The sequence below is a fragment of the Mirounga angustirostris genome, unplaced genomic scaffold (genome assembly GCF_029215605.1).
Source record: "Mirounga angustirostris isolate CCGP_5_RB_7025 unplaced genomic scaffold, mMirAng1.0.hap1 SCAF_4, whole genome shotgun sequence".
Lineage (NCBI taxonomy): Eukaryota > Metazoa > Chordata > Mammalia > Carnivora > Phocidae > Mirounga > Mirounga angustirostris.
In genome coordinates this window covers 78,906,733-78,922,242 of record NW_026991712.1, presented here as the reverse complement: position 1 = coordinate 78,922,242, position 15,510 = coordinate 78,906,733, and the positions used below count along the sequence as shown (strand labels likewise).

At 33.2% G+C, this 15,510-nt stretch overlaps 1 protein-coding gene across 1 annotated transcript in view; it reads left to right on the top strand.

The window, feature by feature from the left end:
- The window catches only part of SNTG1 (syntrophin gamma 1), a 957,526-nt gene extending 943,498 nt beyond the window's left edge, over positions 1-14,028 (top strand). Inside the window, exon 19 of the mRNA XM_045896572.3 lies at positions 13,770-14,028. Within this exon, the coding sequence (XP_045752528.3) occupies positions 13,770-13,928 (159 nt within the window). The 3' untranslated portion in view covers positions 13,929-14,028. The remainder of the gene's footprint in view (positions 1-13,769) is intronic.
- The last annotated feature ends 1,482 nt before the right edge of the window (positions 14,029-15,510 follow it).

Here is a 15,510-nt window from a genome sequence, read left to right as displayed (position 1 = left end):
AAAGTGCTCGGGCACGTGGGTGGCTCAGCTGGTTAAGCGACTGCCTTCGGCTCAGGTCATGATCCTGGAGTCCCGGGATCGAGTCCCGCATCTGGCTCCCTGCTCTGCAGGGAGTCTGCTTCTCCTTCTGACCCTCCCCCCCTCATGCTCTCTCTATCTCATTCTCTCTCTCAAATAAATAAATAAAATCTTAAAAAAAAAGAAAAAGTGCTCAACATCACTAATCATTAAGGAAATATAAATCAAAATCATAATGAGATATCACCTCACACCTATTAGAATGGCTATTATCAAGAAGACAAAAGATAACAGTGTTGGCAAGAATGTGGAGAAAAGGGAACCCTTGTGTGCTGGTTGGGGCAGTGTAATTTGGGACAGTCAATATGGAAAACAATATGGACATTTCAAAAAATTAAATAGAATTATCATATTATCCGGCAATCCTTATCCTGAGTATATTTCCAAATAAAATGAAATCATTACCTTGAAAATATATCTGCACTCTCATGTTCACTGCAGCATTATTCACAATAGCCAAGATATAGAACAAACTTTACTGTCCTTTGACAGATGAATGGATAAAGAAAATGTTATACACATACACATAATGAAATATTGTTCACCCTAATAAAAGAGGACATCCTGCCATTTGTGATATGGCTGGAACTGGAGGACATTATGCTAAGTAAAATATGCAAGACACAGAAAAAACTTACTGCATGATCTAACTCACACGTGGCATCTACAATAGTCAAACCCTGAAGCAGAAAGTAGAATCATGATTGCCAGAGGCTTGGGGGAGGGGGAAATGAGATGATATTGGTCAAAGGGTATAAAATTTCAGTCATATAAGATGAATAAAAATCTATTATATAAAGTGATTGATGATAGTTGACAACACTGTTTTGTATAATTAAAATAAAATTTCTCCCCACCCCAAACACTGTGGTAGCTATGTAGAAGTGATGATATGCTAATTAGCTTGATTTTGGCACTCTTCACAATGTATACATGTATCAAAACATGAAGTCATACCTTAAATACATACAATTTTATATGCCAAAGATAGCACGATAAAACTACAAAGAAATAAAAAAGAAGGTGACCCAGCATTTAAAGTATGGGTCAGAAAAAAAAAAAAAAGATTAAATATGGAAGCTATTATATGTTTCTTTTGTTTTGAAAATGGTTTAAAAGTGATAAAATGGTTTAGACAGTAGATTCATATCTTGCCATATATAATAATAAACAGATAATTGTTAATAAAACATGCTTTAATTTAATGATACATATGTACATTCCCAGTTACAAGGCAAATGCATTATAACCAGAGCTTATTTAACAAGTAATATGGTTTGTTTGGGGAACAATGAAGGTTTGAGTTGCCACATGTATTATAGAATTAAAAGTTCTACATAGTATTTAACTTTGTGGTTGTGACAAGTTCTCAGAAATACTGAAAAAAAGTCACGTGGATTTACCTGGGTGTTGGGAATTTACTTTGGTTTTTTTGTTTTGTTTGTTTTGGTTTTGTTAGTATTTTGCTTGTGGTTATATGAGAACAATGTCGTAATACAAAAGCCCGTTATACTTTTTTCTCTGAAAACAGAAACTCATAAATTCTCACTTCATTACTCAAAAAGCTTAATAAGTTTGCCATCTGTTTTCCAAAGCCTCATTAAACTTCTCAGAACTTTCCTAGTAGAACAGGAGAATGGTTCCCAGTTGAAGTCATGAGCAATATTGTAGCTATTTGACAGTTTACCAAAAATCTCATTGCTATTGGGAACTTTAAAATGTGGCTTATATCTGTTGTAAATATGACACTAGTATATCAAGGATTACTAACATATTCTTACAGTGTTCCTACTAAATTTTCTAGCCATATATATTTTTCTTTACTACTTCTAATATCTTGTTTTTATATTTATGTATATGTATTTTTATTTTTTTTAATTTTATTTATTTATTTGAGAGAGAGAGAGAGAGAGAAACAGCATGAGAGGGGATAGGGTCAGAGGGAGAAGCAGGTTCCCACCGAGCCGGGAGCCCGATGTGGGACTCAATCCCAGGACTCCGGGATCATGACCTGAGCCGAAGGCAGTCGCTTAACCAACTGAGCCACCCAGGCACCCTGTATATGTATTTTTAAATTATAATTTGATATAATATGGCCACACAGTCCTCTGACTTCAAAACAGGTTGTCTTCGAAAAACATCAATGAAGCTTTACTCATTGAAATTCATAACAATTTCCCCCAAAAGAAACAGTTAAAATATTCCCTAAACTAGTGTGTACAGCATATTAATCCTAAATTACTAAATTTGAGATCTGGAAGCCAAGGTAGTGTTTTTTTGCACAGTACAAAAAGAGAAGGAAAAAAACAATTGCTTTTCTATTTAGTGGAACAGTGCAGAGTATAGAAACGTATTTACATTGATTTGGTCTTTGAAGTCTTTTTCCCTAAAACCATTTCCTGACTCCAATCTCCACAGTCTCAGAGACTTTATGCTGTCAGAAGATACCTTTTCACAAATTTTAGGTTCAGTAAGACTTAAATTAGAAATCAAGAATTGACTTCCAGTAATAACACTTTTAGCTAATCTCTATATATCTTCATTTTCTCATTATAAATTTTGGATAAAATTCCTGCCTTAAAAGAGTGCTGTAGGAACAGCATGTTCTGTGGTTTGATGGTAAGGATTGAATATTTGACACAATAGATGGAACATTTTGTATACTCCGTGTCTGTCAAAAATGACTACTAAAGAATTTATGTTGTGTTGGTTTGCTTTTTGGAGAATGACTGGCAATTTAAGTGCATTCATATTCATATTTAGCACTGAGGTCTCATAGATGAGGAAGTTTAATATTCACAAACCTGGGTAGGTATTTGAGATGAAGGATTTCCTTCTGCATTGGAAATTAAGGATCATCTTCTTATCCTGCTTTTCACAATCTCTGACTTTTTTTGGAATCTGAACCAAAGATTTTATAAAATTCCAAGGTCCTCTTCCCTTCACTACAAATTATTGACAGCACCAGCTGTTTAGACTATGGACAAAAAAAAAAAAAATGAAGATAGGGCAGGGACACATACTTAATAGTTCAGGTCCTGCATCAATCCATGTTTTGTAGGGTTTCATACTGTAAAAGAACTGAAGCATCAGTACATAAATTGGGGGAAAATTGAAGTCAGTTGCGTGTGTGTATATAATTTACATACCCATTGTTTTATCTGAAATGTTATTTCAAACTATTGATTGGATTAGGAAAGGAAATATTTGGTGAAGGAGATACCCGGGCTTATGCTTTTACTTTTAAAAGAGGTTCTAAACTCCTGGGAATCACTGAGGATTCCGAACCATTTTTATTTCCCACTGAGAATTTTTTTTCTTTTTACATAATTTATTTTTCAAGTCTTCTATTTTCTCTTTAGGAATATTGAATTTTATTTGCTCATGTGTGTTAAGAGTCCAAAACATTTTTTAACCTGCTAACCTATAAATTTAGATTGACATCTTTAAGGTAAAATAAATATAATAACTGCCTCTAAAATAAGTAACTATCAAGGGGAACATGTTCATGGTGTGATATCTTTTTTTTTCCTTTTTGCCAAAAGTCACCGTTCCTATAGAAGAAACGTAATTACATTTTTATTTTATTGATATAAATAAAAACATTTTGAAAATCAAAATTTTAAGAATAAAGATACACTTGAAAGCATTTTCCAAGGATGTAAAGTAACTTAAATAGTATAGCAACCAGGTACTGTATTATCGTCTCATAATAAAGATATAGCACCAAAAATTACAATAATCATGAAATCATTTGAAAATGGAAAAAATAGAATTTTGACCTGGAAAATTATTTGATTATGAAAACAGGTACCATAGAATTATTCATAATATGTACATATTTTATTTAGAGTCTTTTACATTAGCACTAAGGTCAACTGTTTAAATTGTCCCATATGAGTTTCTTAAGTGCATCAGTCATGTCTTCTTCAAATTTATGGTCCCAGGTATCAAGACATTGTCTGGTATATTTCATTCACTAAATAACTTAATATTAGAGGAATGGTATAAATATGGTACTAACATATATCAGTATCATATTTTTAAATTAACTTAAGGAATGACACAAGAGATTATTAAATAAGATTCTATTACATCAAGATCCTAGAAGTACTTAAGCCTTTGAAAGTAAGCAGATTAATATAGATTGGCAGTTAAATGAGTTTTTATTTTTATTCACCAAGCCTTGTAAATAGAAGTCAGGAAGCCAAGATAAATAATAAATCAACAATCCAAACCACATAAAATTCAAAAATCACTGTTAAGGCATCTTATAAAATCAAATGTAAATATGGGTTGGACTTCCAGAATGGCAAAATAACGTCTTCTAAAATGGCACTTCTCTGACAAAGCAATGAAAAAACAGTCAAAATTATCAGAATTAACTTTTTCAGAACCTGAAAGTAACCAAACGTTTTCAATAACTGTATTCATTACAGACAAAACAAACATAAAACAAACAGTCTAGAAAACTCATGTGAAAAACAGTAGCCCAGAAGCCACTGGAGAGTATAGACTGGGTTTGGATCTCCTCAAAAAGCCCACCCCAGGAAAACTGTAATTATTTTGTCTATGTGGAAGCTCCACGGAAAAGCACATTTGCAGTACTTTTCATTACTTGACATGACTCAAACCTTGTTCATTGGGAAAACCTAACCCCAAGGTATTTATTGATTTTTATTGAAAATAATCAGCAGCTCATTATTATTATCTGAGTTGGTGATAGTAGTGGCAAACAAAAAGCTACGGAAACCTTGGGGCGCCTGGATGACTCAGTCATTAAGCATCTGCCTTCAGCGCGGGTCATGCTCCCACGGTCCTGGGATCCAGTCCTACATCAGGCTCCCTGCTCAGTGGGAAGCCTGCTTCTCCCTCTCCCACTCCCCCTGCTTGTGTTCCCTCTCTCACTGTGTCTCTCTCTGTCAAATAAATAAATAAAATCTTAAAAAAAAAAAGGGGGAAACCTTAAAACTAAGATCTGAGGAATAAGGGGCCTCAAAAAACTCCAATATCTTCCTGAGAACCAAGAATGACATATGGATAAGCAGGGCTGTGTGCATGACCTAATGTCTCAGCTCTGGCTGAGTCAGACCATTGTAAGACTGTTGACCACTAAGAGATTTTACTGGCAACAGTGATAGGAAATACAGGCTTTACAGAATTATGAATTATGCCAGGAAAGTCACTAAAAAACAAAATAAAAAAAGACAAGAAGGAAGAAAGAACAATAACAAACTGTATCAAACTGCAGCAGATCCTAGGGAGGGATGAGAATCTTATTTCCAAAGTATGTTATTGAAATGTCCAGTTTTAAACAAAAATTAGAAGACATTTAAAGAATCAGGAAATTGTGGCACTTATATAAGGAAATGAACTGTCAGGAACTTTCCCTGAGGAAATCCAGCTGTTGGACTTAATAGACAAAAACTTTTAATTATCTACTGCATGTATGTTCAAAGGGCTAATGGAAACCATGCTCAAAGAATTAAAAGAAAGTATGCAGTGTGTCATCAAATGCTAAATGCCAATAAAGACATAGAAATAATAGAGATAATCAAATCAAATTGTATCATATAAAAGTACAATAACAAATAAAAAATTCCTTGGAGGTATTAAACAAAAGATTTGAACTTTTGAACAGACAATAAGAGAATTTGAAGAGTTCAATATATGTCAGTCTCAATAAGTCAATTGAGATTATCCAGTCTAGGGAACAGAAAATGAGTAAATGGGTAAAAATGAACAGATCCTCAGAAACTTAAATATGTGACAGCATCAATCATATACATAATGGGAATCCAAGGAAAGCAGGGAAAAAAATGGAGAAGAATGATTATTTGAAGAAATAAAACAACTGAAAACTTCTCAAACATGATGAAAAACATTAACCTCCAAATCCCGGAAGTTCAGTGAACTCCAAGTATGGTAAACCCAAAGAGAAGCAAACATCGTGACTGAACTTTTAAAAGCCCAAATAAAGAATCTTGAAAGCAGCAAGAGAATGATTCCAACAGTACTAATAAGGGTAACAGATGATCTCTAATAATAAGCGATAGAGGCCACATGGCCCTAGAATGACATATTTATATACTGAAACAAAGATTAGCAAACAAGAGTCCTTTATCTAGCTAAATTTCCCTTCAAAAATGAAGAGGACATTAATTAAATCATTACTAGATTAAGCAACAACAGAGTTTTTCACTAGTAGATCTGCACTACAGGAAATGAGTCCTTCAGAATAAAATGAGAGAATAGTAACTTGAATCCACATGAAGAAATTAAGCATACTTTTAAAGCTAATCCCATAATTAAATATAATTGACAGTATAAAAACATTTTTTGTTTGTAAATCTTTTGTTCTTCTTACTGACCATTAAAAGACCGTTGCATAAAATAAAAATGATAAAACTGTCACTGGGCTTATAATTTATAAAGATGAATTTGTAAGACAATAGCATAAAGGAAGAGGGAGGGAACAGAGGTATATTGGAACAAATTTTTAAATACTATTGAATTAAATAGGTATTGATCTAAACCAGATTGTTCTAAGTTGTTAATTATATTTTCCAGAATAACTAAGATAACTAAATATGTAGTAAAATAACAAGTGAATTAAAATTAAATACACATGCACACATAAAAGAAGGCAGTGATAGAGTAATAAAAGAATAAAATATATTGTAAACAAATAGCAAATGATAGACATAAATTATACTTCACATAGAACTACATTTAAAATAAATATGTTAAGCATTCCAAACAACAAATTAGCAAAATGAATTTAAAAAAAATTCTTGAGGTGATGACCTCAAGAAAAATACTTTAGATTTGTAATTCAGCTTAATTAATTAATTGATTAAAACTTGAACCATTAAAAAAAATTAAAAACCAGGTTTTAAAACTTTAATCTATTTTGAGTTAAATTTTGTGTATAGTGTTAAGATATTGGTCTAGTTTCATTCTTTTGCATGTGACTGCCCAGTTTTCCCAACACCATTTATTGAAGAAATTGGCCTTTCCTCATTGTATATTCTTGGCTCCTTTGTTTTAAATTAATTAGATATATATGCATGGGCTTAGTTTTGGATTCTCAATTCTATTGCATCAATGTCTGTGTTTATGCCCATACTATATCATTTTGATTACTATATCTTTGTAATAGAGTATGAATTCAGAGAGTGTGATGCCTTCAGCTTTGTACTTTCTCAAGACTGCTTTGGCTATTCAGGGTCTTTTGTAGTTCCATGCAAATTTTTTTTTTCTAAATTTTATTTTATTATGTTATGTTAGTCACCATACATTACATCATTAGTTTTTGATGTAGTGTTCCATGATTCATTGTTTGTGTATAACACCCAGTGCACCATTCAATACGTGCCCTCCTTAATACCCATGACCCCCATCCCCCCCCCCGTAAAACCCTCATTTTGTTTCTCAGAATCCATAGTCTCCCATGGTTCATCAACCCCTCCGATTTCCCCCCCTTCATTTTTCCCTTCCTACTATCTTCTTCTTCTTCTTTTTTTAACATATAATGTACTATTTGTTTTAGAGGTAAAGGTCTGTGATTCATCAGTCTTACACAATTCACAGTGCTCACCATAGCACATACCCTCCCCAATGTCCATCACCCAGGCACCCCATGCCTCCCATCCCCCACTACTCCAGCAACCCTCAGTTTGTTTCCTGAGATTAAGAATGCCTCATATCAGTGAGATCATATGATACTTGTCTTTCTCTGATTGACTTATTTCACTCAACATAATACCCTCCAGTTCTATCCACGTCTTTGCAAATGGCAAGATTTTGGTTTTCTTTCTTTTTTTTTTTTTTATGGCTGCATAATATTCCAATGTATATATATAGACCACATCTTCTTTATCCATTCATTTGTTGAAGGACATCTTGGCTCTTTCCATAATTTGGCTATTGTGGATATTGCTGCTATAAACATTGGGAACCACTTATCCGCTCAAATCACTACATTTGAATCTTTGGGGTAAATACCCAGTAGTGCAATTGCTGGGTCGCAGGGTAGCTCTATTTTCAACTTTTTGAAGAACCTCCACACTCTTCCAGAATGGCTGAAACCAGCTTGCATCCCCAACAACAATGTAGGAGGGTTCCCCTTTCTCCACATCCTCGCCAAATTCTGTCATTTCCTGACTTGTTATTTTCAGCCATTCTGACTGGTGTGAGATGGAATCTCATTGAGGTTTTGATTTGTATTTCCCTGATGACAAGTGATGTTGAGCAATTTTTCATGTGTCGTTGGCCATTTGGATGTCTTCTTTGCAAAAATGTCTGTTCATGTGTTCTGCCCATTTCTTGAATGGATTATTTGTTCTTTGGGTGTTGAGTTTGATAAGTTCATTATAGATTTTGGATACTGGCCCTTTATCTGATATATCATTTGCAAATATCTTCTCCCATTCTGTCGGTTGTCTTTTGGTTTTGTTGACTGTTTCCTTTGCTTTGCAAAAGCTTTTTATCTTGATGAAGTCCCAATAGTTCATTTTTGCTCTTGCTTCCCTTGCCTTTGGTGATGTTTCTAGGAAGAAGTTGCTTCGGCTGAGGTCAAAGAGGTTGCTGCCTGTGTTATCCTCAAGGATTTTGATGGATTCCTGTCTCATATTTAAGTCTTTCATCCATTTTGAGTCTATTTTTGTGTGTGGTGTTAGGAAATGGTCCAATTTCATTCTTCTGCATGTGGCTGTCCAATTTGCCCAACACCATTTGTTGAAGAGACTGTCTTTTTTTCATTAGATATTCTTTCCTGCTTTGTCAAAGATTACTTGACCATAGAGTTGAGGGTCCATTTCTGGGCTCTCTATTCTGTTCCACTGATCTATGTGCCTGATTTTGTGCCAGGAGCATACTGTCCTCATGATTACGGCTTCATAATAGAGCTTGAAGTCCGGAAGTGTGATGCCACCAGCCTTGCTTTTCTTTTTCAACATTCCTCTGGCTATTTGGGGTCTTTTCTGGTTCCATACAAATTTTAGGATTATTTGTTCCATTTCTTTGAAAAAAGTGGATGGTATTTTGATAAGGATTGCATTAAATGTGTAGATTGCTCTAGGTAGCATGGACATTTTCACAATATTTGTTCTTTCAATTCATGAGCATGGAACATTTTTCCATTTCTTTGTGTCTTCCTCAATTTATTTCATGAGTATTCTATAGTTTTTGACTACAGATTCTTTGCCTCTTTGGTTAGATTTATTCCTAGGTATCTTTTGGTTTTGGGTGCAATTGTAAATGGGGTCGATTCCTTAATTTCTCTTTCTTCTGTCTTGTTGGTTTATAGAAATGCAACTGATTTCTGTGCATTGATTTTATATCCTACCACTTTACTGAATTCCTGTATGAGTTCTAGCAGTTTTGGGGTGGAGTCTTTGAGTTTTTCACATAAATTATCATATCATCTGCAAACAGTGAGTTTGACTTCTTTGCTGATTCGGGTGCTTTTTACTTCTTTTTATTTTCTGATTGCTGTGGCTAGGACTTCTAGTACTATGGTGAATAGCAGTAGTGATAATGGACATCCCTGCCATGTTCCTAACCTTAGGGAGAAAGATCTCAGTTTTTCCCCATTGAGAATGATATTTGCTGTGGATTTTTCATAGACGGCTTTTATGATATTGAGTTATATACCATCTATCCCTACACTCTGAAGAGTTTTCATCAAGAAAGGATGCTGTACTTTCTCAAATGCTTTTTCTGCATCTATTGAGAGGATCATATGGGTCTTGTTCTTTCTTTTATTAATATGTTGTATCACATTGATTGATTTGCAGATGTTGAACCACCCTTGCAGCCCTGGAATAAATCCTACTTGGTCATGGTGAATAATCCTTTTAATGTACTGTTGGATCTTACTGGCTAGTATTTTTGTGAGAATTTTTGCATCCATATTCATTAGGGGTATTGGTCTGTAATTCTTCTTTTTGATGGGGTCTTTGTTTGGTTTTGGGATCAAGGTAATGCTGGCCTCATAAAATGAGTTTGGAAGTTTTCCTTCCATTTCTCTTTTTTGGAAGAGTTTCAGAAGAATAGATATTAATTATTCTTGAAATGTTTGGTAGAATTCCCCTGGGAAGCCATCTGGCCCTGGGCTCTTATTTGTTGGGAGCTTTTCGATAACTGCTTCAATTTCCTTATGGACATGGGTATGTTCATGTTTTCTATTTCTACCTGGTTCAGTTTTGGTAGTTGATACATCTCTAGGTATGCATCCATTTCTTCCAGATTATCTTATTTGCTAACATATAGTTGCTCATAATATGTTCTTATAATTGTTTGTATTTCTTTGGTGTTGGTTGTGATCTCTCCTCTTTCATTCATGATTTTGTTGATTTGGGTCATTTTTCTTTTCTTTTTGATAATTCCTCCATTTTAGTAAATGACAATGCTCTCCTTTCAATTGCTCAATCAGATATTTTGGAATCATCCTTGATTCAACTTTACTTTCAAATCCCACACTTTACTTATTGAAAGCTTTATACTTTTCTCCATTTTTTTCAATCTTATTTTCAAAGAGCTCAGGATTATGATTTTTTTCAGAATTATAATTTTAAGACTTATGTTAATTCTTGTCACTTCTCTGCTCAAAAATCTCCCATGGTTTTCCATGTCCCTCAGAGTAAAGCTCATGAAGAGTCCATATAGCACTCCAAATTCTGATCTGTGTTATTTCTTTGACTTCATTTCCTATTAATTACTCCTTAATTCATTCCATTCCCACAATAGCCCCTTGCTTTAACTCAAACTCCCCTAGAATGTCTCTATCTCAAGGTATTTGAAAGTACCCATCTGTCTGGAATTGTTTGTTTTACAGACATTCACATGGTTTGTTCCTTTGTCCCCTTCAGATTTTGCACACATACCAATGAAGATTTTCCTGTCATGCAGTCCCTTCTACACTCTTTGCTCTTTTCTCTGCTTTATTTTCTTGACTGTACTTACAAATGTATTCAGCAATATTATATTTAATTTATTTATACCCTTATATTTTGTCTTTTGCCACTGGATTGTAAGTCCCATCATGACTTTGTTTTTGTCTGTTTTGCTCACTATTTATATCTTTCCACCCAGAGAAAGACTAAATGCATATTAAGCACTCAATAAATATTCATTGAATAAATGAATGATTAAATTTTGAAGAGAACTTAAGTTTAGTGAGATTTATGGGTTTCAGAAGAGTTTTATTACAAGGAGATAGTAAATAATTTGATGGATGTCATTGTGGATGCTCAGCAGATAGATGGACATGTAGGTCTAGGAGTCATATTAGAAATGAGTAAATATATTATATATATATATATATATATATATATATATATATATATATATATATATATATATAGTATTTGAAGCCCCAAGAAGGGGCCAAAGGTGACCACTGAGAAAGAGGAAAGATAAATTGACATTGGTATCAAGAACCAAACTTGAACACATCTCTGCCTCCTGCTTTCTCTTTTTACCTATTATTTCCTGTGTACCACTAACTCCTTGGGAAAAAAAATAAAAATTTTACAATGCCAATCTACATCAAATAATTGGCTTATAATTTATAAGGTATGAATAATTGAAAATATTAACCTTTCTAAAAATTTCTGTATAATTAGATATCTATTTTTGATAACCAAGGTATAATCCCCAAATTAATAAAGATGTGGCAGAATTATTTTTGAAAAAAGGTTGTTATATTTTTGCAAACTTGTAATATTAAAAATATTTACCCCTTTACCAAGAGTGAATTGCATGTTTTTTTGTTGTTTTCTTTTTTAATAGTACATAGGCACATCTCATATTTTACAAAACTTTACCACCATTTTCATATCTGATGCACTTAATATGGTTGGATATCAAAAGTAATTCAGGATCTGCAGGTGATATAAACTGGCTGCGCAAAGAACGAAGAGATGAATAGGGGACTTCAAGGTTGAGTTAAGGCAACAGAAAAGCTGCTAGTTGACAAATCATATTGCCACTGAAGGAGAGTATTAAAAATAAAGCTTCTGAAATAATTATGATGGGATAACTAAAATCATTTTTAGATTGAAATATTTTAGGAGATTAGAATAGTTAAATCTTTGCTGCTCTCTAGAATAAGTCAACATTTGCCATAGGAACCTATGAAATACTGAAGTTTTGAAGGGAATTACTCAGAAAGATTAAGTATTTTATGTATATTGTACAGAATTTTGAATGAATTTATGTTGTGCTCTATTGTGCTCCTACTGCATGATCTGATAAAATATTCTGAAGGTGAATTATTTTACTTAAATAGTTTCCTGGTGCATGGCACATATTATGATATGTCCCAATTGAATAGATACTTTGTATTGTTTCCCATTTTCACATACTACAAATTGCAAACACTTTTACTAATGTGCATATCAATTGTAATTCTACATCCTTTATTATCAGTATGAATGATATAGCAACAACTTTGTCAGTAATTTCATATGGTTTATTACACTCTAGTTGTCGTCTTTGTGATAAGTTTATCATATAGACTCTATTAAGCATATGTATGTATTTGTCTTCTCTCAGTCCTCTTGGAATTAAAACATTTTATGGACTACTGATGGTTTTCCATACCTGATCACCAAGCTGATGTCAGCTTTTAAAATCTATGTTGAGCATCACCTCATGATTTTACAAGCTAGTCTTACATAATTTCTAGTTTGAAAAAAAATAAAACAAAACTCTTTTCTTTTTTTCTTTTTTTGCAATGTGGGCCACAAATTTCCTTAAGGATCCAAATGGGAAACATATTTCAAAAAATTCAAACAATTAGTGGGCCTTGGTTGTTTTTTTGTTGTTGTTTTTGTTTTTGTTTTTTAACAATGAAGTACAACAAATTTAAACAACCAAGTATAACAATCAAAATTAATTACATTTAAAATTACTTCATGCAGGGTGCTTGGGTGGCTCATATGGTTAAGCGTCTGCCTTCGGCTCAGGTCATGGTCCCAGGGTTCTGGGATCAAGCCCCACATCAGGCTCCTGGCTCAGCGGGGAGCCTGCTTCTCCCTCTCCCGTTGTCTCTCCCCCTTCCCATGCTCACTCTCTCTCTGTATCTCTGTGTTTCAAATGAATAAATAAAAATCTTAAAAAAAATAAAATAAAAAAATAAAATTACTTCATGCATTATATTTTGGAATTGAACCATTTGGTTCCTAGTGCCATAAACATTCATAACCTCTCGCTTTCAGCATTTCATATTCAGTGTCTTATGATAAATTGTAACTTATTCTAGAGAATAATGAAGAATATTTTAAAAATTATTTCAATCCAAATTTATCATTTGAAATGTGTATAAAGAGATTAAAAATTTATTTTAATCTACTCCCATGTTTTGTACTTTATCAAGAATAACAAATATATTTCTACCCAGCATTTATCAATACTGAAATGACTTTCATAGATAGATAATAAGAATGCTTAGTATTTCTAGCTCTTAGACTGCCATGTTTTGAAGTAAACCTGCAATACATATGAAATTTATATATTGAACAAAAATGTTTACAGCTTCTATACATTTGATAGAATTAACTGATTATATTATGTTTGTTGAGCTTGAAAAAAAACTCATTTTTATCTAGTTGTCTAGTTATTGTCAATGTGTTTTAAAGAAATTGATTTTTATTTTATCTGAAACATTTCTTTTTCCCTTTCAGGAGCTGGAGTTTTCAAATCTTTTTGCTGTTCTTCACTGCATTCATTCATTCTTCGCTGCCAAAGTAGCTTGTTTGGACCCTCTCTTCTTAGGCCACCAGACTACTGTTTCTGCTGCTGCGAGCTCTGCTACTACAAGCAAAGCAAAGTATACAACTTGACATATGGAGCTTTGCATTGCCACTTACCATGACTATATAAAGAGAATAGACATCGTCATCATTTTAGACCCTGGAGAAACAATGATACCATCAAGTCAACAGTGAATTCAGTTTGAAATTTCAGCAGAAAACAAAGTCATAAGGGATCTCAAAAGCACTTCTGTTTTGGAAGGCATTTGTGAACAATCGTAAATGAAAATAACAGCTTGTTCTCACTCAGTTTATTTGCACCAGTATTTCGTCAAAAGTGAAGACGAAAGAAAGAATGATTCAACCTATGTAAATAATATAAAAATTGTAAGCTACCTATAAATAAAAATACCACTTAAATGGTTATTTCTGTATTTTAGATTATTTTGTATGACAAATACATGTTGGGCCTGATCATGAACTGATGCCCTATCATGGAATTATGAGTGATATATAAAGGAGACAAAAAACCACATGGCAGCAAGGAAAAAAGCATGCAAAAAAATTCATCAAAGAAGAAAGCCTTTTCATTTGCTGATGTAGATTTTTCCTTGTATTCTCATTCCACGAAATGACACTGGCATTCCAATTCTGTTTATCTTATTGTCGACTATTCCTAAGATTTTCAAAAGAATAAATACATCTATTCTATGATAGTCACAATGTAAAATGTACTTTTTCCTTAAATCACTGATATCAATGTTTTATTGCTGCTAGTGTCAACCAAATATGCTGAAATGTGTTATTTAATTATGAACCAAGGAAACATTCATGAACCTCTTGTTCTTTCCTTCACTTAAGGAGATTTATACTTACCTAATATGATTTGTTATCAAAGTTTCATAAATTTTCAGTGGCCCCAAAAACTTGTGTAGAAAAAATATCAAAAATGTTGTGTGAGAACCAATTCTTTGTAATCCTAATTTTATTAGTTAATCATGACTGAAATGACCTTAGAGTGTAGTCTCAGTTTTACTTATTTCAGGTAAATGACATTTTCCCATTTTAGTAATATTTTATGATAAAATAAGTTGAGGTATGAATATAAAATTTTAAATTTCTAACTTACCATGTCATAAAAAGTGACTATATAATGCCAAACTATGTGGGTTATTTTAGTTATCTTGTCTTAGTAAATGTGAAGAGGCTGGAAGTTTGAAAGCATCAGAGTATGTGCCCCTGACTCAGATCCCAGGTATTATATCACCATTTGTTTAATGTGGAAAACACTATCTGCCTTTTACTACAGCTGTACTGAGATCTGCTTTTAAACAACTAGCTGCCTATTAGAAAAAAGAAAAAAATATATTTTTTATTAACACACGTGTTCCCAACTAAATCAAACATTGGATAGTTCCTTATGAAGATGATGAAATATCCAATAAGGCGGTTTGATTTTTATTTTTTAAATAGGAAAAAAAAATTACACAAGAAGGAAACAAAATTATTTGCAAAAGTGACACATGATTGTTATGCTTTATTATTTTTTTAAGATTTTTTTTTATTTTTTATTTATTTATTTGAGACAGAGAGAATGAGAGACAGAGAGCACGAGAGGGAGGAGGGTCAGAGGGAGAAGCAGACTCCCCGCCGAGCAGGGGGAGCCCGATGC